Here is a 27,325-nt window from a genome sequence, read left to right as displayed (position 1 = left end):
CTCTTCAGCCTAGAAAAGAGACGCTTGAGGGGGGACATGATTGAGACATACAAAATTATGCAGGGGATGGACAGAGTGGATAGGGAGATGCTCTTTACACTCACATAATACCAGAACCAGGGGACATCCACTAAAATTGAGTGTTGGGAGGGTTAGGACAGACAAAAGAAAATATTTATTTACTCAGCGTGTGGTCGGTCTGTGGAACTCCTTGTCACAGGATGTGGTGCTGGCGTCTAGCCTAGATGCCTTTAAAAGGGGATTGGACGAGTTTCTGGAGGAAAAATCCATTATGGGGTACAAGCCATGATGTGTATGCGCAACCTCCTGATTTTAGGAATGGGTTAAGTCAGAATGCCAGATGTAGGGGAGAGCACCAGGACGAGGTCTCTTGTTATCTGGTGTGCTCCCTGGGGCATTTGGTGGGCCGCTGTGAGATACAGGAAGCTGGACTAGATGGGCCTATGGCCTGATCCAGTGGGGCTGTTCTTATGTTCTTATGTTCTTATGTTCTTTGCATGGAAGTACAGGGGTGCTCTTCAACAATGGCTGCCCGCCAAATGCAGGACAGAGTTCAAGAGCCTGGATGCTGCTCCTCTGATTGTCAGGAAGAAAAAGAGAGTTGTGGGAGAAGGGAAGAAGGAAATGACGCAAAGGACAAGTCCCTTGCAGGGAGCACAGAGCGCAACATAAAGGTTCTCAGGCATCTGGACAACACGCAGAGTCCTGCAGGAACCACATCATTCACCTGGCCCACCTGGTTTCTCTTTCAGCATGCCATACAACCACAAGGAGGCATGACGTGACAAGAGCTGTGCATAATGCTCTCCTGTTTTGATTCTAGTGTCGAAAATAACGTTTTTGGTGTGCAGTGTCAGAAATATTTCTGGAAAAGCCTCTTAATGTGAGAATGTTCAACCTTCACTGAAGTTCTTTCCTTAATCTGCCATTGGTTCTGCACCTTTCTGGGCAAGTCAGACAGGCAATTCAAGCCTATGACGATCACATTGTGAATGAGATGACAGTACAGAGCTACATAGCCAATCTGATTTCAATCTAAAGGACACTGTAAGCGTTGTAGTGCCTAAATTAGTCACATGGGTGATTCCGGCCAATTGTGGAACAGGCAGAGAAGGGGATGGCGTCATAACACTGGATAGCCAATCAGATTTCACTATGTGCTAACGTCACAAAGGATCCAAACGTACCGCAACTCACAGTGCAGGCAATGCTTTCTGAACAGACAGCAACTTCTGTCTTCTTTTCAAAGCAGCCAACAAAAAATCACCCAAAGGAAAAGGTACCTTGGATATTTATTTGATTTATTTTTCACATTTTTATACTGCCCTTCCTCCAAAGAGCTCAGGGCAGTTTACACAGCTGCTCCCCTCCTGTTGTCCTCACAACAACCCTGTGAGGTCGGTGAGGCTGAGAAAAAGTGATTGGCCCAAGGTCACCCAGGAAGCTTCGTGGCTGAGGGGGGATTTGAACCTGGATCTTCCAGGTCTAAGTCCACCTCCCAATCCACTACACAAGAACGTTTTCAGAAAGCAGCGCACGGTGTCAGCACAGCCCCGGAACCCATAACACTCCAGGAAGATCAAGAACTGACTCCATGAGAAAAACTCATGTGCAAGAGTGGAACTGTGGCCACAGCAGGGTGCGGACTTCGTCACACCATACAGTTGAGGGCCTCTAAATTCTTTGATTCTGCTCCAACTTTTTGGAGCTTGTGGACTTTTTTTTTATTTAAAGACCTGATTGACTCAGCTTGAGAGGGGGAAAAATGTTATTGAATCCATTTTTTAATCTGAAACACGCTCCCTGCGCACTATGGTTTTAGCATGCATGTGAGCTATGCAGGCCCTCTCTCCCACGTGTTTTTCACATTAACGCTTTTGTTCCGCCCCATTTACACACACCTGCTAAAACAATTGTCACCTCCCTCTTTTCTTCCTTCACACAGAAGTATCCTCCAAGCCACCCACTTTTGAACTTGCTGTTGTGGCTGAAAATGAATTGGGAGGCAATACCATGAAGCTGTGGACAACTGGATGGACGAGAAGTTACAAGTTTCCTTCATAATTTCAGCGAGCGGCTGGGAGCATTTTAGTGCATGGGAAGGGGGTGCTTAACCCTTCCCCCACCTGCCAAATCATTCCTGCCAATGCCCTGGGAAGTGGGTTCAATTTCAGGGGAAAATATCTCAGGGGGGCAGTAAGCTTCCTAGCCCAGTCCTTCCCTGCAAGTGCCCCCACCCCTTCCTTCCAGTTACCTTGGCAAACACAGGATTAGGAACACACATTTGCCAGTAAAACTCTGGAACGGAGCCTCAGCTCAGTTTTTGAACGCATGTGTCCATGCAGAAGGTCCCCAGGTCTATACTATCATCTTCAGGTAGGACTGGTAAAGACCCATCTGAAACTCTAAGAGCTGCTGCCAGTCAGTGTTGACACCACTGAGCTGAAGGGCTGGAGGCAAACTGTCTTTGTAGATTGCACCATGCTTGCAGAGAATGAGGGGGTGAACCCAAAGGGATTTGCAGCCGGCACCAAGGCTAGACCAGCAGGTGGTGTGGTGCCTCTGATTCCCACAAAAGCCTTGCCCCATGTTAAACCAAGAGCCTAAACACAAGAAGCCCTGCTGGATCAGGCCAAAGGCCCATCTAGTCCAGCTTCCTGTATCTCACAGCCGCCCACCAAATGCCCCAGGGACCACACCAGGTAACGAGAGACCTGCAAGGCTTCCTGGGAATTGTAGTTAAGAACATAAGAACAGCCCCACTGGATCAGGCCATAGGCCCATCTAGTCCAGCTTCCTGCATCTCACAGCGGCCCACCAAATGCCCCAGGAAGCACACCAGATAACAAGAGACCTGCAAGGCTTCCTGGGAATTGTAGTTAAGAACATAAGAACAGCCCCACTGGATCAGGCCAGAGGCCCATCTAGTCCAGCTTCCTGTATCTCACAGCGGCCCACCAAGTGCTTCAGGGAGATCCTCCACATAGAAGCCAGGTGAGAGAACCACCAACCCCTCTTTGGGTCAGGGTGAAGTTAATCCAGCAAGAGGCGGAAACCCTCCCTGGTTTTCTGTGAACCCTCTTCTTTATCCAAATGAAAGATTCAAATGCAACTTGGCCACTGAGCTCCATTGTTCTAGAACCCCCTGGATCCAATCCAATCAGGCTGTCTTGTCACCAGATCATGTGACAGCAGCCACTATGGGAGCCCCGAAACCAGTAAGTTGTTGGGGGCAGGAGGAGGCAGGGGTTGTGCGGGAAGGTGTGGGAAGCGGGAAGAATGGGGCTGGGACCAGTGGGCAATCAGGGTGTTTTGAGGGCGGCAAATAGGCAATTATCAACCACAGTGGCCCCAATGATATTCTATCCTCTTCCCAGCCTTGATCCACCTATCTAGGTCCACTTGGACTTGCATCAGCAAAAGAGAGGCAGTAGAAGCTTGCCCCAACAAGTGTCCCCTTACCTCGAGGAGGCCGCCTGTACTCAGAACTCCGCTATGGATGCAGCACACAGCCTGTTGGTGCAGCTGCATCAGTGCAGACTGGGATGTGATTTGTCATTTGGGTTTGTGTTGGACGGGGCGGGAAGGAGGTGAGGGGAAACCAGCCCCCCCACACCTTCTTTTCCCACCCTCCTTTGCTTCCAGGACTTTTCTCTCCATCTGGTTCTCAAAGGGAGAAGTGAGCTAATCTCAAGGTGGGGGAGACTTCAGTTCCCCTGACCTGCAAGCACCTTTTCTTGTAAGAAGTCATCACCCCACCCTTGCTTTGATATGAACAGGGCAGGCAGCAGCATAACCCGAGGGGGGCTGCGTGGTAAGTGTTGCCGTGTAAGTGGCCCCTCCCACTCGCTGTCAGAGCCATTCTTGGAAGCGACAACAACTCTTCGGGAGGGGCCACTTACACAACACATTGCGGCACCTGCAATACTTATTGCACCCCCTTCCAGCTATGCTACTAGGGGCAGGCACATGTATAAACGAGCAAACATGGCTGTCTCCATTACATCTAGTTTGGTTTATTCCTAAATGGGAGGATGTCTGGGTGCAACAACGAGTGTGTCACAACTGTTTCTAGGCTGGGTTTTAAATCATAACCAAAGCATATCAGCCTTCCTGGGAGTGTCCCCAGCTGCAGAAAATTCTTCCCGTCAAGCCCCTTTGATAGTCCTCAACCCTCTTTGTGTTATACTCGGCTGAGGACCACATGCCCTTCTGAAGCGCAGCCATGCTTCAATTACTTCATCTGCGTATAAATTTCATAGTTATTTGAAACACATGCAAAACGCAAATACCAATGTTCTCTAAAATTGATTAAATATCTGCCTCATTAAAGTATAAAACCTGCAGTGTAAGAGGCCCACTGGAGTCTTCACTTTGCATTAAGGCTGCTAACCTCAGCCAACAAAATACTGTTCCCATTTGGCTCGAGTTTAAGGGTGCCACATCTGTACCGGAGCAGCTGGCCAGTTTCCCTGAGAAGTGGACTTGCAACAAACTCAAACAGAGCCACCACCATCCCTTGACTCCCCTTCGCGTACCAGGAACTGCAACCTGGAGGCCTTCTCTGATTGCAAGGAGAGCAGATTCAGATGATCAGCTGAGGAAGGAGTTAAGACGTGGCAGGATTCTGGCACAGTGTCCATTTGTGTGAATGTGCTAACACAGCCCAAGAGAAAAGGGAGGAGGTGGAAGCATAAAGTATTATTTCCTGAAGCATCTTTCAGGCTGGATTCATGCATTCCCCCAACAATGTGGTTTCCCATGGTCTAATTCTGTGCTGTTCCAGTAACATTTATATGAAGGAACCACATGGGCAAGATGACATGGCCCATTCCCACACCAGCTGTGCTACATTCACATGGCGAAGGATTGATGTCATTTACCCCACCTTCCATGGAACGTGGAGGTTCTTCCATCTAGCCTAGTGATGGCCAGATGCCAGCCCGTAGGCCAAAGCAGTTCTGTCTGGCCCCCAACAGCCCCTACCAAACATGAATCAAGATGTGCTGAAAAACATTTTGCTTACACAGTCCTCTTTGGAATGCACCTTTAGCTATTTCAATGACCAGGAGCGGAACCAGAAACCTCATGAGCCAAGGGTGGAACTTAGCATAATGAGTGGCCTAGGAATGTGTCTGCTCAAGAGCCAAAGCTCCAAAAATGAGATGTCCAAGTCCAGTTCTTATGATTGGCAGCCAGTAAGAAGCATCTAGATTGGCCAGGCCTGGAAAAGTATCAAGAGCAGTGGCGTACTAGTGGGAGTGTAAAGCGCTAAGTTTTGCAGGGAGCCTCATCACAGTGTGCACGCAGCCTCTCCCCCCTCCTCTTTGGAGCCGTTCTGGGCAGTGGGGGCAAAATGGAGGCATTCACCTCTGTTTTGCTCCCACCACCCAGAATGTCTCTGAAGGAGAGGGGCTGCTTGCATGCCACAATGAGGCTCCCTGCAAAACCTAAGGTTTTGCACCCCCTCTAGCTACGCCACTGGCCAAGAGGTTAACCTATGACCTCCACTTGGGAGAGCAGGGCAATTGAGAGCATGGGCCCTGGATCAGCCCACCACCACTGCCTGGCACTGACATAAACATGCTCGTTTGACTGTCCCTGACACAGCAGCACCAGTCTCAATAAGAGCAGGAGCCCACATTTTGAGTTTATGCCAGGCTTGTATTATTGGGATGTATGGTGGTCTGTGAGATATTTAGAAATGTCAGAGTAACCGCTGTGCCAAAGAACATTTTGAAAATGTAGCTGAAATTAAAAGGTCTTTTTAACCTGTCCCCAGTCCATCCGAGTAAACCTAAATTCCTCTCTGGAAACGAAAATGAGTTATAAATTAACTTCCTCCAGCCCAACGCCAGCTCTTCTGGAGCCTGGGTCCCCCAATAAAGTGCAGCAAATCAAATCAGCCAGGAAGTCAGGATGGAAACCAAGAGGAAGAGCAAGAGGGCTGCAAAATTAAATGGCCATTTCTTTTGCATGTGAAATTCAGTATAAAATACTTCCCTATAAATAGTTGTCCATAAACACAACTGCAGCAAATGTATTTGGTAAACGTCAGGGTCAAAGGCCTTGGGAGTTTATAGCCTTGTAAACTCAAAAGCAAGTAAATTTACGGCTTGAATGAGTTTCTGAGTATTGGCCACCGTAAAAACCCTCCATGCCAGGTACAAGAGGCCTCATCAAGTCATTCTGCAGCCATTCTGTGCTTCAAGGACCACCAGATGCTTCGTAATTCAAGCAGGGATCCAAGAGTAGAGGGTTTGCCGTGCTGAATCCATCTTGCCATGGATTACTACCTTACTCTGTCTGTCATTACAGCTAGGAATGACTCTGTCACGCAATAAATTGTTCGAGCCTGTAAAGGCAGATTGCCCAAGGCACAAGCAGGGCCAAGGAGGCAATGCATGGGTGGCATAAGTTGTGGTTCTGCCCCCTTCCCCTCTGTATATAAGGCCGGAAAACAGTAGTAAAATTTGCTCTTTATCAAGCACTTAGGAAAACAAGACACTATAGAAAAGAACATCATTTAACTCACAGTTATCATCTCTGTGGCGGTTCTAGCAGATGTGATTAGGTTGGAGTGTGAATGCAACATCTTGGGTCAAATCACTGATTGGTGCTCTACATTGGGTTAGACGGGTTATAGGAAACCCTCAGCTCCTCTGTAGCCGCTCGCAGGGAGTGTCGCAGCCCTGAGGTACTGCAGCAAGAGACCCACCCACTAAGGGCAAGCCCCCCTTTTGAAATGGGCAATTGCAGGAGTGGGGAAACCACTGGGGGTGGGCTAAGCCCTTAATGCCAGCCAAAGCCCTTAATGGGATGGAACAGGGGATGAGGCAACCTGTCTTCTCCACCTAGAGAATTCAAGGCACTTCCCAGGGAGGTTGTGGCAGATGCCCAGCAAGCCAGGCCCCCTACAAAAGTACATAAGAACAGCCCCACTGGATCAGGCCATAGGCCCATCTAGTCCAGCATCCTATATCTCACAGCGGCCCACCAAATGCCCCAGGGAGCACACCAGATAACAAGAGACCTGCATCCTGGTGCCCTCCCTTGCATCTGACATAACCCATTTCTAAAATCAGGAGGTGGCACATACACATCATGGCTTGTAAACCGTAATGGATTTTTCCTCCAGAAACTTGTCCAATCCCCGTTTAAAGGCATCCAGGCCAGATGCTGTCACCACATCCTGCAGCAAGGAGTTCCACAGTCCAACCACACGCTGAGTAAAGAAGTATTTTCTTTTGTCTGTTCTAACTCTCCCAACACTCAATTTTAGTGGATGTCCCCTGGTTCTGGTGTTATGTGAGAGTGTAAAGAGCATCTCTCTATCCACTTTATCCTTCCCATGCATAATTTTGTATGTCTCAATCATGACATAAGAACTTAAGAACAGCCCCACTGGATCAGGCCATAGGCCCATCTAGTCCAGCTTCCTGTATCTCACAGCGGCCCACCAAATGCCCCAGGGAGCACACCAGATAACAAGAGACCTGCAAGGCCTCCTGGGAATTGTAGTTAAGAACATAAGAACAGCCCCACTGGATCAGGCCATAGGCCCAGCTAGTCCAGCTTCCTGTATCTCACAGCGGCCCACCAAATGCCCCAGGGAGCACACCAGATAACAAGAGACCTCATCCTGGTGCCCTCCCTTGCATCTGGCATTCTGACATAGCCCATTTCTAAAAGAAATCTCATCGCCCTCCTCTCCCTCCGCCAAGACTGCAAACTGTTCTGTAATCTCCCTCCCCCCAGCTATCTCCTCCCTGCTCTTCCAGGTGTGCCCCCCTTCCCTGTGTGCTCATTTGGGTTGGCTGAAGCAGGCCCAGACAAGTACCTGCTTGGCTTGCCTCCAGGCTTGCAAGGTCCCCAGCTGCTGGCCTTGCCTTGAGTCCTTTCCAGCCCCCCCCCCCCACCACCACAAAAGTCCATGGACAGACGTCCTCATTCAAGTTAAACTTACTTCCCCTGCACTGTCTGGGCATTGTCCACTTCCTCCACAGAGCTGGACCTGGTCCACTGGCTGCCATTTCAAACAAGAGGCTGCAACTCTCTCCCCGCCAAGAGACCTGCTCATTCGTGCGCACACCAGCCTGCCATTCAAACAGATCCACTACTTGGGGGGGGGGGGGAGTTCCTCTATACATGCAGTGGTGAACTGATCTCATAGTTACATGATTCATCCAGGCAAACCTTATTTCCTTCACTTCTTGTCCTCTGTTCCCAGTAGAGGGAACAATTGGTATTCCTCTTCAGTCTCAGAGCCCTTAAATATTTGGGAACTGCCAACATATTCCCTCTAATCTTATTTTCTCAGGACTAAATGCATCCAGTTCCTTTATGAGATTTATGGGTTAATCAGTTGTTTTGTTATGGTAGCATCCTGATCCTGAAAAACAAGTTGCACTGGTTCAAATGGGCTCAATGCCTGATCAGCCCTCTTTGATACAATGTAGATCCCAGGTTCCTCAGCAATGTAGTTTATTTACTATTCCTTACTATTAACGTTGTGATATTATTATTAATTATTAGTAATAATATTATTTGATGTAGTTGTATATTGCTTTCCAAGCAAAGAACTCACAAAGCAGTTTCATACAATGGAAACACCAACCTAATCATGACAATCCAATTTCTGGTGACGGCTACTAAATTTGTAGCAGGTTGAATGCAATTCACCTCTAGGCAGTGGTATCGCTTGGGGGTGTGGACCACATCGGGTGATGCACTTGTGGGGGCGACACCGCTACTATCCAAAATTATGAAAATCTTGTCATTCATTTTTCCATTTTCCAGAGATTTGTAGTATGTCGGACTGGGCTTGTGGATGCTCACAAATAAATACTAGTCAAGAAATGCCACACTCGGGTTCAACACACTTTCGGAAGGGAGCTTAGTGAGTTGGGAGCTGTTGGGCCACCTTACTCGTCCATGAATCCCGTAATGGTGGATCAAGACATTCAGTAGTAGCCTCTCCACTGCTTGTCATCCCAGCCCTCAAGCATGTCGGCTTCCCACCGAAGGTCGCTGCGGTGCACTACCTAAACAGTTCTTGGGAAGGAGCTCTTCAGTTGGCCTGTGCAAAGAGCATTTTGGCTCTCTGCCTCTGCAAAGGTCCACGTTGCCAACACCACCTTCAGTTGACCAGCATCCGTGAACCGCCACATGGCAAGGCTGTAGGAGGTCTCGGCAGATGACGCACTGTGATATCCTTGCCTGGCAAGGCTCATTAGACCTTCCTGGGAGGGCTGGCTGAGTGGACATAGAGGGTGATGAAGTCATCTCTGAGGGATGGGGTGCTGCTGTCGGCCACGGCTTGGCGGTTTGATTCTGTCAGGCCCCTGTCCTGGCAGCTGACTGACTGCCAACTCGTTTCCTAGCACAATTCAACATGTTTTGACCTTTAAAGTCCTGTATAGTCTGGGACCAGTGTATCTAAAGTACCACCTTCTTCCATACCAACCAGCTTGCCCCGTAAGGTCATCAGAGAGTGTTGCTCCATGTGCTGTTTCTGGCTGGGGCTGGGATGATGGCCACAAGAGTGGCCTTTTTTTGTGGTGCTTCGATTTTGGAACTGACTCCCTTTTGAGTTAAGATCAGCGCCCTCCCTGTTAGCATTCCAGCATGGGCTGAAGACCTTCCTTTTCCATTTGGTGTTCCCCACCTAGCCTTTCAGTGACTGCTCACCGACTGTGGGTGGGTTGCTATGTTTTTATCACCTGCTGTTGCCTTCATTTCTCTGCTGTTTTTAGTGCTTTTATTACTTATTATTCTGCTCTTTTTTAAAGCTATTATGAGTTTCCTCTCTTACTATATTACATTTTAATCATGGTTAGCTGCCTTGAGCATCCCATTTCTGTGGGAAGAAAGGTAGAACAGAAATATTTTGAATAAACAAATAAATAAACAGGGAATTACTTGGATGCGTTATGGGTGGATTGTGACATCCACGATGCATGCGCTCAACTGAGCTGAAATCAAGTATTCCACAAAGAGCAGCAGCCAAGTGCTCAAAAAAATCTAGAACTTTAAAAAACCCAGGCAGGAAAATCAATTTTCTCAATCCAATCCACAACACAGAAAATCCTAGGTGGGTTTGTGACACCTCCTGGAGAACATTGGTATGGCAAATTGACATGTAAGATCACATCTCCTTACAAAGAAATGTTGGAGACTACCAGTGTAAAATCTAATATTTTCCTAATAGGTGATTGTCAAATGCTTCTCTAGCTTTACTCCAGACAGAAAACTGGATAGGTCTCTATCCCTGTTGTTTTACTGCTGCAGAATCTTCTCTCTCTTGCAGAATGTTCTGGGCATGTCCTTGGGCACCCAGTTGTGTTGCCAGATTTTATACCCCACAGTTTGGTCACCACTCAGAAAACAGCAATCCTTTTCATATGTTGTTGTGGAAGGTAGGTATATTGGAGAGGGGAGACAGTTCGCTGGCAACCATATACATCCAGTCCTCATCATCCGCAGGTTTGCAATCCGAGGATTTGACTTGCCATGGATCACAAACCCACGATGGAAGACCTCAGAGGACCTCCCAGAGCCTTCAGAAAAGCACTTCCAGTTTTTTTTACTAAACTGGAAATGCCTTTCAGAAGGTTCCAGCAGGCCTTCTGAGGCGCACGGATACCAAGCAGGGTCAGGCCTGGTTAGTACTTGGATGGGAGACCGCCTGGGAATACCAGGTGCTGTAGGCTTATACCATACTCTTTCGAGACTGAAGGTTGCCAACCAGACCATACATGGACTACCCATGCCTCAGGACCGGCCAGAAGGCACTTCTGATTGTGATCCCTGAAGCATTGTGAGATACAGGAAGCTGGGCTAGATGGGCTGAGAAACAGGAAGCTGGGCTAGATGGGCCTTTGGCCTGCTCCAGTGGGAGTCTATGTTCTAATGTTCTTATGTCTGGAGGTCCTCTGCAGGCCCCCCCCCCGGATCTCAGTATTAGCAGGTTCGGTATCCATGGGGCGTCCAGAAATGGATCCCCCATGGATACTGAGGGCCAATCTGTATTCCTTAATTTAAAGGGTGTGTTGAATTTAAAAATCTAGGTTGTCAGATTTTCTACTTCAGGCTGCAGCTCATACCAGCAATTTTTTCAGTTGTACAAATTGCTTAATAAGTATTTGAAGCTACCTTTTCCAAAGTGGGCAAACTTACCAGATTGCTTCATGGATAGATTGTCAGGCGAACAAAGTATTCACCAACCATTTGCAGGCAGCTTGTATTCCTAGCACACTGTATTTTTACATGAATGTATTCCATGTGGGATTTTGAAAGGGCAGCAGTAAAAATTACCAAACACATATTATTTAAATATAAACACAACTATTATAAACACACACATATATAAAACACAAAGCTACAGACACACAAACAATGCCATAAGCAGGCAACACAGTTTTCCATGCCACAAGTACAAGCATTCCTGCAGTGGCATAGCTAGAGGGGGTGCAAAGCACAAAGTTTTGCAGGTGCCTGAACTTGCCATGTAAGCGGCCTCTACCCCTCCCCTTCAGAGCCATTCCAGGTGGTGCAAATGAACTCTCCCCCTCCTCTTCAGAGCCATTCCAGGCATTCCATCTCCATTTTGCTCCCACTGCCCGGAATGGCTCCGAAGGGGAGGGGGAGGGGCCGCTTGCATAGCGCATTCAGGTGCCTGCAAAACTTTGTGCTTTGCACCCCCTCTAGCTGGAGAACACAAGCAGAAGGGGCAATAAACATATTTATTTCATTACAAGGTCTTTAAAAATGTAAAAATTCTTTAAAAAAAACAACTCAACCCACTGTAAGCTGACCTCCAGCCAAAGTACACATTAATTATCCAGCTTAAGTCAGGCGGATGCTCAAGGAAAGGGGAGATAAAGTTACCCTCAGCTGGATACTTTGTAGTTAGCACAAATGTAATATAAAGCGTACCAGAGTTTGTCAAGTGTCTGTCTGGATTTTCAGTTTTCATTAGTGCTCTAATTAAAACCACATTTCTCGACTATATTACCTCTAACAAGAAAGGAATGAGAAATGAGGTTGTCAAGGTCAGTCATTCTCTGCTCTTTATGATGAGGATCTGCAGGCCACGAGCTGGATTTTGGCGTACGCCAGAGCAGCGAGGCTGGAATGCCACGAGACAACTGAACCTTTGTGGGTCCAAAAAGACAAATCGATGAGGTCACTTCCTTCTAATCACCAACAGAACACGTTTGTCTGAATGGCATATGTGAGGCAGGGCCAATGACAGGCGGAAATAACATGCTTCCTGAACCCATGCCTCTCGACTGCCACAGGTCTATAACGAGGGACAGGCCAGTAATGTAGCCAGAGGGGAGGCAACTGGTAAGTATTGCAGGAGCCGCAATACACCATGTGATCGGCCCCTCCCACTTGCTGACAGAGCCATTCTGGGCAGCAACACTTGCCACGGCTGCCCAGAATGGCTCTCAGGGAGAGCGGGAGGGACCGGTTACATGATGCGTTGCGGCACCTGCAAAACTTACTGCGCCACTGCCCCATAGCTACACTGCTGGGACAGGCAGAGTTGAATTTGGGCTGGATCAGCCTAGGAGTTAGTCCTAGAATTAGTTCTCCATGATGGGGATTAGTCCCAAAAGGTGTGAGAAGTCATGCATTGTCACCACATTGGGAGACATGTTTATTCCACGTATCTCCTCTTTTGCCATGCAAGTAAGGGGTATGGTCTCTGATGCAGAATTCACCCTCTTAACCTTTTTTTGAAAGCTTCTTTAGGTGTACAAATTAAGGAAACCTTTTTGATTTCTTATCTTACTCAACCCGAGCCTTTAATACTGATATCAAGGCAAAGGTGATTTTCCAAGTGCCTGCAAATAGAATCTGTAGATTCTTTTTTTCTATCAGAAATCTACCTGGAAACACATTTGAGGTGTACCTTCTTCCCTGGTGATTAATGCACAAAGCCGTTTGGTCCCTGTGAAGGTGAATGAGCAGCCCCTATTACTACAGATGACCTTCCTTGATAAGCACCTTTGTGAATTAATCGGCTTGCAATTGGCATTTCCCTCCCTCTCACAGCCCTGTGATACTCCCTGTGGCTCCAGGAAGAAGCAATCTGAGGCAGTAAAGAGATTAAAAGAAGAATGGGTCATGGTGACAGCAGGACTGGGCAGAGCCAGCCTGGGGGAATGAAGACACATACTTGCCAAGAGAAGAATCACCATCCTTGGGGATTTGAGGCTTGGGAATCAAAGCTGAACTCATCCGCAAGACTTGGGACACAGAACAAGGTTGTGATTTATGACAAGTGAAGGCCAACCAGCTGGCCCTTTCTGAGCCTTCTTGACAACACATCTTTTGTGTGTTATTTGTGATCTTTCCCTTTAGTCCCAGACTCTTATCTGATGGGGTATCATTTTTTAAGACTTCTTGTTCCCTAATACTTCACTCATCTCTTCTGTGAAAAGAACTCTGGACACAATCTAGCCACAGTTGAAGCACTTTTCCGTCTCATATCCCTTTGATTACAATGAAAGTCACTGCCATTAAAATTACAAGCATTTACCTATCTTTGTCTGATACTGATATTTGCTCTTTCCCTCCCTCTCACCCTCTCGTGAGCTGGGCAGTCACATCCATGGTTCAAGACCATGGAGTTGAGGTGATGGAATTATAACCATTTATAGCTGTATCCAAAGGTTTTTTCAGTACACCATTAACTCGGTGCTGAGCACAACACACAACAATCGATCACCCATTTCTGTGGTGTTACAAAATAAATTTTAATTCCTGGCCCTGAATCAATCATATAATTTTGGACAGATATGCCACTACATGTGCTCACTCTCTCCTTCCAAAATTAACAGAACTCAGCAATGCTCAGCTTGGGGGTGGATCATTTACACTATTCTCTTAGCTTTCTTAGGTCATAGAATCAGAATTGGAAGGGACATTAGAGGTCATGTAGTCCAACTCCCTGCTCACTGCAGGCAACTACAGCAATCTTGGCAGATGGTCATTCAACCTCTGCTTGAAAACCTCCAGTAAGGGAGAGCCCACAACTGCACAAGGCATCTGCACAGCAACCTAGTTAGGCCATTCTTCCTAAAATCCAGACAAAATCTACTTCCCTGTCGTTTCAACCCATTGGTTCTAGTTTGTCAGGAGCCACAGAAAGTCCTCCCCTTCTTCTGTGTGACGGCCTTTCAGACACTTGAAGATGGCAATCACATCTCCAGGTTAAACATATCTTTTAATTGCTCCTCATAGGACTTGGTTTCCAGACTCCTCACCTTCTTATGGTGTAATCCCTACACCCCTCCGTCACCACCAGAACTAGTGTTCCAGGAGCGGGGTGTGCTTTCCAGCTGTCATAAATGGCCTTACGGAAGTGTGCAGAACCTTCTTGAACCTGTGTACCAATGTCCTTGTTAAACCATGGTGCCCAAAAGTGGACAAAATATTCCCTGTGAGATATAGCTAGCACAGTATAAAGTGGATACTACTATGTGGTAGCAGGGAGGGGTGGAGGCAAGGAGAAGGTGTGGGGGAGGGTGGGCGGTGGGTGTTCCCGGGGGTGGGCCGGCGGATAGAGAGCAGGAGGCAGGGCCAGGATCCGGCAGTTATGCCAGATCCTAACTCCATTCCCAGGCAGTCAGAGGCGGTCCCGGACTGCTCGGATTTACACTACTTGAGGTGGCACAGTTCCGAATAGTCTCATTGGGGCTGTTGTGGCTTTACCCAGGGTAAGAGGAAGTAATCCCCCTTGCCCCAGGCTGAGCGGCTTGCAGCCCCAGTCCTGCCTAGGATGCAGCGCAGGCCTGCGGGCCTGCCTCCTCCAGGGCAAGTTTGGTTTGCGCCCTAAGAAGCTCAGATTAAGACAGGCATTTCTAATATTCTCAGTAAAAGATATTTGTGTACCTCACTGAATTCAATGACGCTTGAAGTCAGTGAGGCACTGAATTTTAGCTTTTATCTCAAAGTGCTAGCTTTCATGGTTTTTCTTTTGCTAAGCCACAGTGCTACCGGGAACAATCTCCACTAGAAAAAGAGGCATGTTCATGATGAGGATCAGGTTGTAATGGTATCAAAGAAAAAAAAAACATTTTCTATGAGGGACGTGCAGTGGGGTGGGGAGTTAGTTGAGGCAGAACCTCCACATCAGAGTCCTTCGAAAAGCAGCACTATCATCATGTGAGGCATGCAAGCACTCACAACCCACAACCCAAAACGCTGCTGCTTTTTGAAGGACGCCTCTGGAGAGGCTCTGCCTCACCTGCCTCCCCACCCACCGCACATCCCTGTTTTCTATTTAGTTACAGCAGGCTTGGCACATCATAGAGAGAGAGAGACTAAATAAGAGTTTAAATGTATGGAAACACTGCATGCATTTGTTTTCATTCAAATACTACAGATCGTTACTAATCATTTTTGTTATTTTTTTTAAATGAGGGTCTCAAAAAAGAGGATAATGTAGGAAGCACATAAACTGGTCTAATGTTTAAGGCAACATATAAGATACAAACAATATGCTATGAGAGGTTTACTATTTTGAACACCTCTTTCTGCAAGTGCATAATGGCACACTTATCAAAACAATTTTTAAGTACAGGTACTTACATTTATAAGGCAAGGCTGCCCTCTGCTGTTGCAGGTGGTTTATTGCAAAATGATCTTTTCTTTTCAACAGAAGGGGGAACACTCCAAGGAATAAATACATCCTCTTGAAGTCATTAAAATCTAGCATTGCTACAGACTTCTGATGAGATTGTTTTGATCCTTTGTACTGTACTGTACTGTACTGTACTGTACTGTACTGGTGCTGGTTGGCAACCTTCAGTCTATGGTATAAGCCTACAGCACCCAGTACTGTACTGTACTGTACTGTACTGTACTGTAGCACTGCCTAGAATTTTAAAAATGTCCTATTCACAGCAACCAACTCTGCACCTGATTTTGCATGCATTTTCTTTGATAGGTATTCTTAAATGTACATTTTATATTGCTGCTTTAGTATTTGCACATTCACATATTTGTAATGACCTTAAACAATAAACTTACCAATATTTCATTTGAATATTTTGTTTTGACTATCTAGAGAGGAGTTCAGATATTTATCTTTCTTCCTGGGCAACCATGATCCCTTATTTCAAAATACATAATGCACTGAACCATCATCTTAAGAGAAAGATCCAGCAGAGTAGCTAGAACATAAGAACATAAGAACAGCCCCACTGGATCAGGCCATAGGCCCATCTAGTCCAGCTTCCTGTATCTCACAGCGGCCCACCAAATGCCCCAGGGAGCACACCAGATAACAAGAGACCTCATCCTGGTGCCCTCCCCTACATCTGGCATTCTGACTTAACCCATTCCTATAATCAGGAGGTTGCGCATACACATCATGGCTTGTACCCCATAATGGATTTTTCCTCCAGAAACTCGTCCAATCCCCTTTAAAAGGCGTCTAGGCTAGACGCCAGCACCACATCCTGTGGCAAGGAGTTCCACAGACCGACCACGCGCTGAGTAAAGAAATATTTTCTTTTGTCTGTCCTAACCCGCCCAACACTCAATTTTAGTGGATGTCCCCTGGTTCTGGTATTATGTGAGAGTGTAAAGAGCATCTCCCTATCCACTCTGTCCATCCCCTGCATAATTTTGTATGTCTCAATCATGTCCCCCCTCAAGCGTCTCTTTTCTAGGCTGAAGAGGCCCAAACGCCGTAGCCTTTCCTCATAAGAAAGGTGCCCCAGCCCCGTAATCATCTTAGTCGCTCTCTTTTGCACCTTTTCCATTTCCACTATGTCTTTTTTGAGATGCAAAAAATCAAAACTTTAGATATAGGCTGATGGGTTCTGAGCTGTCTGTGACAGATCAGGAGAGAGATCTTGGGGTGGTGGTGGACAGGTCGATGAAAGTGTCGACCCAATGTGCGGCGGCAGTGAAGAAGGCCAATTCTATGCTTGGGATCATTAGGAAGGGTATTGAGAACAAAACGGCTAGTATTATAATGCCATTGTACAGATCTATGGTAAGGCCACACTTGGAGTATTGTGTCCAGTTCTGGTCGCCGCATCTCAAAAAAGACATGGTGGAAATGGAAAGGGTGCAAAAGAGAGCGACTAAGATGATTACGGGGCTGGGGCACCTTCTTATGAGGAAAGGCTACGGCGTTCGGGCCTCTTCAGTCTAGAAAAGAGATGCCTGAGGGGGGACATGATTGAGACATACAAAATTATGCAGGGGATGGACAGAGTGGATAGGGAGATGCTCTTTACACTCTCACATAACACCAGAACCAGGGGACATCCACTAAAATTGAGTGTTGGGCGGGACAGACAAAAGAAAATATTTCTTTACTCAGCGTGTGGTCGGTCTGTGGAACTCCTTGCCACAGGATGTGGTGCTGGCGTCTAGGCTAGACACCTTTAAAAGGGGATTGGACAAGTTTCTGGAGGAAAAATCCATTATGGGTTACAAGCCATGATGTGTATGTGCAACCTCCTGATTTTAGAAATGGGCTATGTCAGAATGCCAGATGCAGGGGAGGGCACCAGGATGAGGTCTCTTGTTGTCTGGTGTGCTCCCTGGGGCATTTGGTGGGCCGCTGTGAGATACAGGAAGCTGGACTAGATGGGCCTATGGCCTGATCCAGTGGGGCTGTTCTTATGTTCTTAACTACAATTCCCAGGAGGCCTTGCAGGTCTTTTGTTATCTGGTGTGCTCCCTGTGAGAGCACTGTGAGGCCACTGTGAGATACAGGAAGCTGGACTAGATGGGCCTATGGCCTGATCCAGTGGGGCTGTTCTTATGTTCTTATGTTAAAGGTACAAAAAATTTATAAGCCGCCACCTGATAGAGCGAGAGAGAAATTCGTCTGCGCAGATGGACCAATCCGCGGCCTCGGAGGCTGCAGGCGCGCGACGTTCTCCCCCGTTCGAAACCGTCGGTGGCCAACGGTCTCTTGGAAGACCGCGCGCGAGAGCACAGCTGCTGAGGTGAGGAGAGGGGGGTTGTATCCTAGCAACGGCGCGAGGGAGGGGGAGGCAGATTGGAGGGCGAAGGTTGCTTTCCCCGCCCCTTCTTTTGACAGACACTGGGCACAGCAAATCAGGGAAAGGCGAGGGCTCCTTTTATTCTCAACCCCAAAGTTGTGCAGTCCTGAACTAGGTAAAAGTGCGGCTAGGGTGAAGAGTGCCTCTGAGCATGTGCAGAGTGAACTTTCCTGTCCTGTGATCATAGTCTGTGATCCCCCTTACGTGCTGGGGGATTGGGGGGAAAGGGTTTCAAAGGCACAACTGTTCCGTAGCAAGTCCAGAGTGCCTCTGAGCATGTGCAGAGTGAACTTTCCTGTTCTGTGATTCCAGTGTGTGTGATCACAGTGTGATTCATGAGAAGAGTGCCTCTGAGCATGTGCAGAGTGAACCTTCCTGTTCTGTGATTACAGCATGTGATCAGTGTGTTTCATGAGAAGAGTGCCTCTGAGCATGTGCAGAGTGAACTTTCCTGTCCTGTGATCACAGTCTGTGATTCCCCCTTATGTGCTGGGGGATTGGGGGGAAAGGGTTTTAAAGGCACAACTGTTCTGTAGCAAGTCCAGAGTGCCTCTGAGCATGTGCAGAGTGAACTTTCCTGTTCTGTGATTACAGTGTGTGTGATCACAGGGTGTTACATGAGAAGAGTGCCTCTGAGCATGTGTAGAGTGAACTTTCCTGTCCTGTGATCACGGTCTGCATCCTTATGTTCTAGGGGATTTGGGGAAAGGGGGCTTTCTTGCACAGCTGTTCTGTAGCAAGTCCAGTAATAATCGCCATAATATAATAACAATAAATAATAATACTGACAATATGCCTAATACACTGGTTCCCAATTGTTTTACCACTGGGACCCACTTTTCAAAAGGACACTCTATCAGGACCTGCCTAGCTTTACAAGACTAAAAAAAAATAGAGATCTAGAATTTATTTATTTATTTATTTATTTATACATAACCTCCCCAAAGATGCTCAAACATTTCTCTCCCTATATTTAGACATGCTTGCAAATTGCAGGAGTTCAGTCTGCAAGGATCTGAGCTCTTTGCAGGGCAATTAGCAGCTATATGCTAATTAGCAGTATATACTACAGGACCCAACAAAAGTCAGGTCACGACCCACCAGTCTGAGAACCACAGACCTCATATGTTTTAGCTGTTGTACATTTATTTAAAATAAACTACATTGGCTCTGCCTCACAAGCTTACAATCTAACACAGGATACAAAAACTTGCTGTAAGTCTTACTGCAGACAGGCTAGAATTATACTTGCATTATTGCAGCAGCATAGCTAGAGGGGGTGCAAATCACTATGTTTTGCAGGCGCTTGAATGTGCTGTGCAAACCGCCCCTCCTGTTCAGAGCAAAACGTTCCGCCTCTGTTTTTCTCCTTCCACCTAAAATGGCTCCAAGGGGGAAGGGCTATTTGCACAGCGCGTTCAAGCGCCTGAAAAACTTAGTGCTTTGCACCCCCTCTAGCTACACCACTGCGTTATTGCAAATGCTGTTGCGAAAGCTGGCTTTGTGCTACGGCCACCCAGTGTGATCATAGCAGAGGCAATCTTCAAACTGAGGACTTTCTAATTTATAGTTCGGTCTTGTACAGCAGCTCAAGCCTTTGTGAGTTTACTCAAACGTAAACCCAATTGAGTTCAATATCGACTAAGTGTTCCATGGTTTGCAGCCTTTGTCATTCTGCTACATCAGTTCTCTGCTGTAAGTACTGTGAGATTAAATGCTTCCTTACTGTAATTCATTCATGTGATTTGTGCCCCACATTTGCCAGCTTTTGAAACAGCTGCAGCTCTTGGAACAGGTTTACATTTTCCGAATAGAACAGTGTTCTTCAACCTTGGGGTCAGTACCTCAATGGGGTCATGAAGCCTCAGTTGTGGGGTTGTGGCATGATCATCTCACTAATTCCTGCTTTTTAAGCAAGTGTAGGAGTGGCTGTTTAAAGGAAATGCATGCCATGTGGGCAGGGTGACCAGATGTCCTCTTTTTTCCAGGACATGCCCTCTTTTTTAGTCTTGTGTCCTGGAAAAGAATTTAAATGTCCTCCTTTTCCCTGTGAGCAGGTCCCTGCAGGCAGCACATAGCCTTCTTGTAATTAGTAAATTATGTGGAATAAATTATATGCAATATAGTCTTAAATTTCATAAGTGTTTATAATAATGATAATGTGTTTAATCACATGGAATCAATATACAAGTGGACCTCAACAAGTGGGAAACCCTGGCCTCTGAGCGGCCCACTTGGAGGCAGGCTGTGCAGCATGGCATTTCCCAGTTTGAAGAGACACTTGGCCAACAGACTGAGGCAAAGAGGCAAAGAAGGAAGGCCCATAGCCAGGGAGACAGGCCAGGGACAGACTGCACTTGCTCCCGGTGTGGAAGGGATTGTCACTCCCGAATTGGCCTTTTCAGCCACACTAGACGCTGTTCCAGAACCACCATTCAGAGCGTGATACCAGAGTCTTTCGAGACTGAAGGTTGCCAACAAACAAGTGTTTTTAGCTTTTATTTTGTCATGTTCTATTTTTCTGGATGTCCTAGATTTTTGGGTGCCATGTCCTCTTTTGCAGTTATGACATCTGGTCACGCTGCTCTTGAGGGCAGAGAAGAGGCTTCAGCCATGTGTCATCTGAGTTGAGTTGGGGAGAAATGGTAAAAACATAAGAAGAGCCCTGCTGGATCAGGCCAAAGGCCCATCTAGTCCAGCCTCCAGCATCTCTCAGTGGCCCACCAGATGCCTCAGGGAGCACACAAGACCACAAGAGACTTGCATCCTGCTGCTACTCCTTTGTACCTGGCATTCTGAGGTAGCTTTCTTCTAAAATCAAGAGGTTGCCATACCCATCATGACTTGTAACCCATGATGAACTTTTCCTCCAGAAATTTGTCCAATCTCCCTTTAAAGGCATCCATCACCAGATGCCATCACCACATCCTATGGCAAGGGGTTCCACAGACTAGTTACATGCTGGGTAAAGAAGTATTTTGTTTTGTCTATCCTAACTCTCCCAACACTCAGTTCCAGTGGATGTCCCCTTGTTTTGGTGTAGAGTGAGAGGGAAAAGAACATCCCTCAATCCACTCTATCTATCCCTTGCATAATTTTGTATGTCTCAATCATGACCACCCTCAGATGCCTCTTTCTAGACTGGGGCATGCTAATAACTTCACTTGGTGCTTGCCAAGAACTAGCAACGCTCATTGGAATGAATAGTGGTCAATATCTCTTCAGTATCTGAGTGTGGCCAACCAACAGTATCCCAAATGTTTAAAAACATAACAACCACTGTTGGCATCCTTCAGTCTCGGAAGACTCTGGTATCGCACTCTGAATGGTGGTTCTGGAACAGAGTGTCCTCTCCAGTACGTGACGACTGGGTGAAATGGGTATGGAGGATAGGCTGTTATCATGCAGCAAATCCCCCCTCTCCACGTCACTGAAATGGTCCAATGGGAAGGCAGAAGCCAATACTGTTGGTTCCAGTGGCGGGCAAATCCCCCCTCTCCACGTCACTGAAATGGTCCAATGGGAAGGCAGAAGCCAATACTGCTGGTTCCAGTGGTGGGCGTCGCAAGAGATGCCAGAATGTGACTGTGTTCAGCCATGAACTGCCTCAGGGACTCCGGCTCCGGATTTTGCCTTGAGGTTGACTCCTGAAGCCTTTTCCTTAACTGGATGTAGCCACAAGGCAGTGGAGGTTTGGGATCAGAGTTTTCCTTCTCTCAGATGAGCTGCCTTCCCAGGCTAAGGAGTCCCATCTACCCGGTGGCTGTTTAGTCGCCTCTTACGCCAAGTACAGCCAAACCGAGGGCCTATTCTTATCCCCAGCCCCCAGGGGTTGAACATAAGAACAGCCCCACTGGATCAGGCCATAGGCCCATGTTTATTAAACAGTGGAGTGTAAAACACTTTTCTTGTGCTTTAACTTCATGGCTCGCATAATGCAGGCGAACAATTCTGAGTCCTCTGATGAGGAGCCCTTGGAGGAAGAACAGACCCCCCTCCAAGTATCTTGGTAAGTCATGTGTTGAAGCAGAACTGTGGCCCAGGAGAATATTAATATTGTTAACAGTATTTATATACTGCTTTTCAGCCACCAGAAAAGACACTGCTGGGGTGAGATGGGCTAGTTACTCTTCCCCTGCTAAAAAGAGGAGCACCCACTTGAAAGGGTGCCTAAGAACCTCTTTGCTGGATCAGACCAAAGGGGGGTCCATCTAGTCCAGCTTCCTGTATCTCACAGTGGCCCACCAAATACTTCAGGGAGCACACAAGACAGCAAGACACAATCTGTGGTAGAATCTCTACCTGGGGTACAAACTCTTCCCCAGCCTTTGGCACAGTGCACTATTCTGGCCAGAAGCCACATTAACTTCCCAATCTCAGTCTTTATGGTCAGGTGATAACAGCCTCCACTTTCACATAGCACCTGTCCGGCCCCTTCCCAAAGGAGCCAGGGGTTAGGCAGGAGGACACAGAGAGAGAGACATTTTTGGTGGTTGCTTCCCAGCTTTGAACCTCCAATTCTCCAAGAATTGCAACAAAGCCTATCTTCTGGCTCTCTTCCATCTTATGTGAGAAAGCCGTTAAGACGAAAGCCATCCCAGGAGAAAAAGGAGAGTTCTTTTACTTGAAGATTTTTTAAATTATTTTTTGGAAAGTTGCTTTTAAATATTGTTGCTCTCACTGAACCTCTCGGGAAACACAGCAGAGGAAGCATGCATTAAATTCATCAACACTTCCTATGTCTCAGATAGCCCCATCCATGAAATAATTTCTATGGCAATCTTCTCATGGAAACTATTTGAGCAGTTTTGTTACACAATGAAAAAGATAAACATGAAGTTGATGTAGGGGGGAAAAGGTGAAGGTTACCATTGGGTAACACTCATTTTACTGCCTTAATATTCCTGTGTATGTTTGGGGTGCTGATTCCAAAAATTGCATCAGATTTGCCCTATCATGTCTAGTTTCAGAGATACAGCATAGCCTCATTAGTGACTGGTTCAAGTGGCTTCCTTGTGAGGAAGGCTACGCCATGGCATGATAGGGCAAAACTAATGCCATTTTTGGAATCTGTGTTGTTGGCAACCTTCAGTCTCGAAAGACTATGGTATCGCGCTCTGAATGGTGGTTCTGGAACAGCTTCTAGTGTGGCTGAAAAGGCCGATTCGGGAGTGACAATCCCATGACAATCCCTTCCACACCGGGAGCAAGTGCAGTCTGTCCCTGGTCTGTCTCCCTGGCTATCGGCCTTCCTTCTTAGCCTCAGACTGTTGGCCAAGTGTCTCTTCAAACTGGGAAAGGCCATGCTGCACAGCCTGCCTCCAAGTGGGCCGCTCAGAGGCCAGGGTTTCCCACCTGTTGAGGTCCACTCCTAAGGCCTTCAGATCCCTCTTGCAGATGTCCTTGTATTGCAGCTGTGGTCTACCTGTAGGGCGCTTTCCTTGCACGAGTTCTCCATAGAGGAGATCCTTTGGGATCCGGCCATCATCCATTCTCACGACATGACCGAGCCAACACAGGCGTCTCTGTTTCAGCAGTGCATACATGCAGCGCTCCAAATTCATATAAAACCTCCAGAAATTTGGAAAAAAAGATTTTCTGACCGTTAATTTCACAGACCAGTGTAATTTGGGGCACTTCCCTTGTTTTAGGCTAGCAGCTTAAGCAGTACCCAGTTGTTCCCTGCTCAAGAATGCACCCTGTTCACCAAATTATTTCAGAACAGTGACATACTTGATGCTCCTGGACTTTGTTCAGCAAATCTTCTAATTCAGTTTATCTCAGTGCCTTGCAATCCTCAAGGCAAATGTTTTGTCCCTCCACTGGTCTGAACAATGAAACTTTTATTGTATGTAGTAGCTATCTCAGAGCACGATCCTAAGGTTGGGCTGGCATAAATCCCTTACACTAGCTCAGGAGTGTTCAGAGTCAGCTGGGCCAGTGCACGGGTGTGTGCTGGCCCACAGAGGCCAGATCTGACCAACATGGATGGATACGTTCACTCCGCCAGCGGGCCACTGGCACAGGGGTTTGGGGAGCGCAGGGAAAGGGTGTTCTGGGGGCATTCCAGGGTGGGGGTCCAGGCCTGGGGGGGTAATGCCAGGATCTGGCACTTAGACTAGATCCTAACCCCCCTTCCCAGGCGGCCTGGGCTAACACCAGGCTGCTCAGATCTGTGCCACCTCTTTAGGTGGTGCAGATCTGAGTAGCCCCATTCGGCCCACTGCCACATTACTCAGGTAAGAAGAATTGATTCCCCTTGCCCTGAGCTGCACCACAGCCAGCCCAAGCCCTGCTCTGGATGCAGCACAGGGCTGTAGGCTTGCCTGCTCCAGGACAGGTTAGGATTGGGCTGTCAGGCTACTAGTTATCTTGATTTTTAAACTCGCTGCTGAAAAGAAAACATGCTGTATGAAGAAAACATGCTGCTTGTCATTTAAGTATCATTGTAAAGGTTTTGAACTTTCTTTCTTCTGATAGGTTAGCATTATCACCAGTCTATTCTCAATTCCTGGGAATATGTTCCCTACCAGGTAGGTAATAGTGGCTCTAAACACTTATAAATTTCTTTGAAATAAAAGAATGTAACTCACTGCCCCCAAAATGATGCACTGAATGTCTGCATTAATTTATCTAATTAGGAACACTAATTGTGCACTTTCTTGGCATGGATTCTGGGCCATATTTTCTTTTCCATTGGGGATCAAGGAATCATGTTACTATATCCCCCTACTCTGGAAGAAACGTGCCCAAAATGAAATCTGATTAGCAAAGCCACTGTGTTGGGGGTCTTATATTTGACCAACACTTGTTTTTATGTCGCTAGCAGGATTTACACCTGACTTTCTTTTTCTTTTTCATGCATCTACATTTTGTTTTAGGTTGCCGATTCAAAAGTATTAGAAGAAGCCTTCAGAAAGATCTAGGTCAGTGCTGTGTTTTTTTTTTCCTTCAGTTTAAGAGCTGTTTCTCCTGATTCTACCATGTTCATACCTTCACTTTCTCTCGGTGCCCTGCACATGCAGCCCAGCAGCCTAACACTGCCCACAAAGTCTACTAAATCCTTCCATCTCTGCAGCTAGTTGCCCAATATTTGGGTCATAGGTCACCTGGATTCCTTGTTGCAGAGCCAGTTTAACATGCTTTGTGAATTAGAACCCATGAGGCCCTTATTTATTTTTTTGCAGAAGAATTGAAGAGCTGTGGGGTGCAGGATATCTTTGTACTCTGTACCAGAGGAGAACTCTCCAAGTACCATGTTCCAAATCTTCTAGAAGCATAATGTAACCGGAAAACCTTAATACAGTGGGTTCCAGTGTACTAGTGTTTTATCCTTCCTCCATCCACATAGTCTAAGCATGCCCTCCCAGACACAAGGATGCTGCAATCCCTAACTTCTCTGCCATCATCACAGTTCCCAATTTGCTTCCTCTTAGCTGTGCTTCCCCCTGCTTGCATCATCTCACTATTGTTGGGAGAAAATAAAGGCAGGCATGCCTTTAAAAATCTTCCTGTATCAAGGAGATTCCACAACAGGGCACTTTGAGGACTCATGGAAAAAGGGCAGTGGGGTGGTCATGCAGCTAGAATGAAATGGCAGGAAGATACCTGCTTTTTCAAGTTCTTTCCCTGCAGGGGGCCAATGGATGATTGGATATTTTCAGAATTATTGATTGTATTTGTACCCTGACCTTCCTCTAAGGAGCTCAAGGGAAGCAAGCAAGCGATTCCCAGCAGTTGCCCATCCTGCTACTGGGTAGACCAGGGGTGTCCAAATCGCGGCCCGGTGGCCACTTGCGGCCCTTGAGGACTGTGGCCCACAGGGAGCCCCCAGTCTCCAGTGAGCCTCTGACCCTCCAGAAACTTGCTGGAACCCGTGTTGGTGTGACGCAACTGCTCTCAGCATGAGGGTGACTGTTCAACTGATCTGTGGGATGAGTGCTCCCTCCACTGCTTGCTGTTTCAGGTCTGTGACGCAGCAGTGCCAGTGAAGTGCAAGGCCTTTTATAGGCCTTGAGCTATTGTAAGACCTAGTTATTCATATAAGTTCCATCTCTAATATATTCATTTATGTAAATTTATTCAAATTTGAAATGTAAATTAATTTTTTTTCCTGGCCCCTGACAGTGTCAGAGAGATGTGGCCCTCCTGCCTAAAAGTTTGGACACCACTGGGGTAGACCCAGATCTACATAGTTTCAGAGTAAAACTATCACATGGTTTGTCTGTCATGCAGCTGTCAAATATAAAACCATGGTCCCAAAATGGCCCGCAGAAGCTATTTATCCTGCCCCTGTGATAATTGGGCTCTCCCAGCGCTACCCTTTCAGCAGTGCCACTTTGGCCAATACTCCAGGAGGGACAGGAGGCCTCAGAAGGCAAGGAACGGTACTGTGGAAGGGGCAGACTGAGAAGGGTGATTGAGGGAGATGCTGCCAAGACCCTGGGTGAGCCCAATTATCACACAGTTCACCCCTTCAGCAGTGCTGCTTTTGCAGAGGCGTTGCTCACAGAGCACTTCTGAGCTGCTAAGTGACACTGCAGCAGAAGCCATGTGGCTGAAAGGGCAGCTTACATGATAATTGGGCTCTCCCAGACCTTGAAAATATGATCAGGGTTTGCATCCCCTTCTGTGCACTGTGGGGGGGGGGGGAATATCAAAACTAGTTTGGAAACCCTTCACTAGCATAACATGCACTGACCTGAACTTGCAAGATTGTCTGCAATTGTATATTTGTTCTTCCCATTTTTAAAAATATCAAATCCTTTTTCTTCCAGTTGTTATGGAGGAGCTGGCCGATCCTGTCTCAGTAAGTGCAATTCTTAAAAAACACTGCTGAACATTGATTAGTTGACTGTCACTACTAATATACTCTTGCATAAACCCAGTCTGATGGTGCACTAGTATCCTCTGAGTGTGATTCCAAATTTCTTTCAGCAGAGAACTTCCATTTGCACCAAAGTAAAAGACACAAGCTTCCTTTTCCTGCTGAATGGGAGGAGTTATATGCACCAAAGAACAGGAAAAAAAAGACTCATGTTTTTGTATTTAAAAGAACATCCTCCAAGGAAACTGTCTAGAGGCCAAGAAACAGGAGGCTCTGGGAGGCTTGTGTCTAGTTGGGCTCCTGCCTCTCTGGGCCACTTCACTCAAGTATATGTTCAGCTCACTTCTAATTTGGTGACTGTGGTGACTTTTTCAGCATGTGTCCAAATCACGATTAGCTGCACCCTTGCACAATTTACCAAAATTAACTGAGC

At 47.0% G+C, this 27,325-nt stretch overlaps 1 protein-coding gene across 1 annotated transcript in view; it reads left to right on the top strand.

The window, feature by feature from the left end:
• Positions 1 to 22,000: 22,000 nt before the first annotated feature.
• CDKN3 (cyclin dependent kinase inhibitor 3) overlaps positions 22,001 to 27,325 on the top strand; it is a 9,277-nt gene continuing 3,952 nt past the window's right edge. The window contains 5 exon segments of the mRNA XM_066637447.1: positions 22,001 to 22,074; positions 24,546 to 24,598; positions 24,947 to 24,991; positions 25,253 to 25,370; positions 26,843 to 26,874. Coding sequence (XP_066493544.1) covers positions 22,001 to 22,074; positions 24,546 to 24,598; positions 24,947 to 24,991; positions 25,253 to 25,370; positions 26,843 to 26,874 — 322 coding nt within the window.

The sequence above is a fragment of the Tiliqua scincoides genome, chromosome 1 (genome assembly GCF_035046505.1).
Source record: "Tiliqua scincoides isolate rTilSci1 chromosome 1, rTilSci1.hap2, whole genome shotgun sequence".
NCBI lineage: Eukaryota > Metazoa > Chordata > Lepidosauria > Squamata > Scincidae > Tiliqua > Tiliqua scincoides.
Note: the sequence above shows the minus strand (reverse complement) of the source record. Positions and strands in the feature narration are given on the sequence as shown.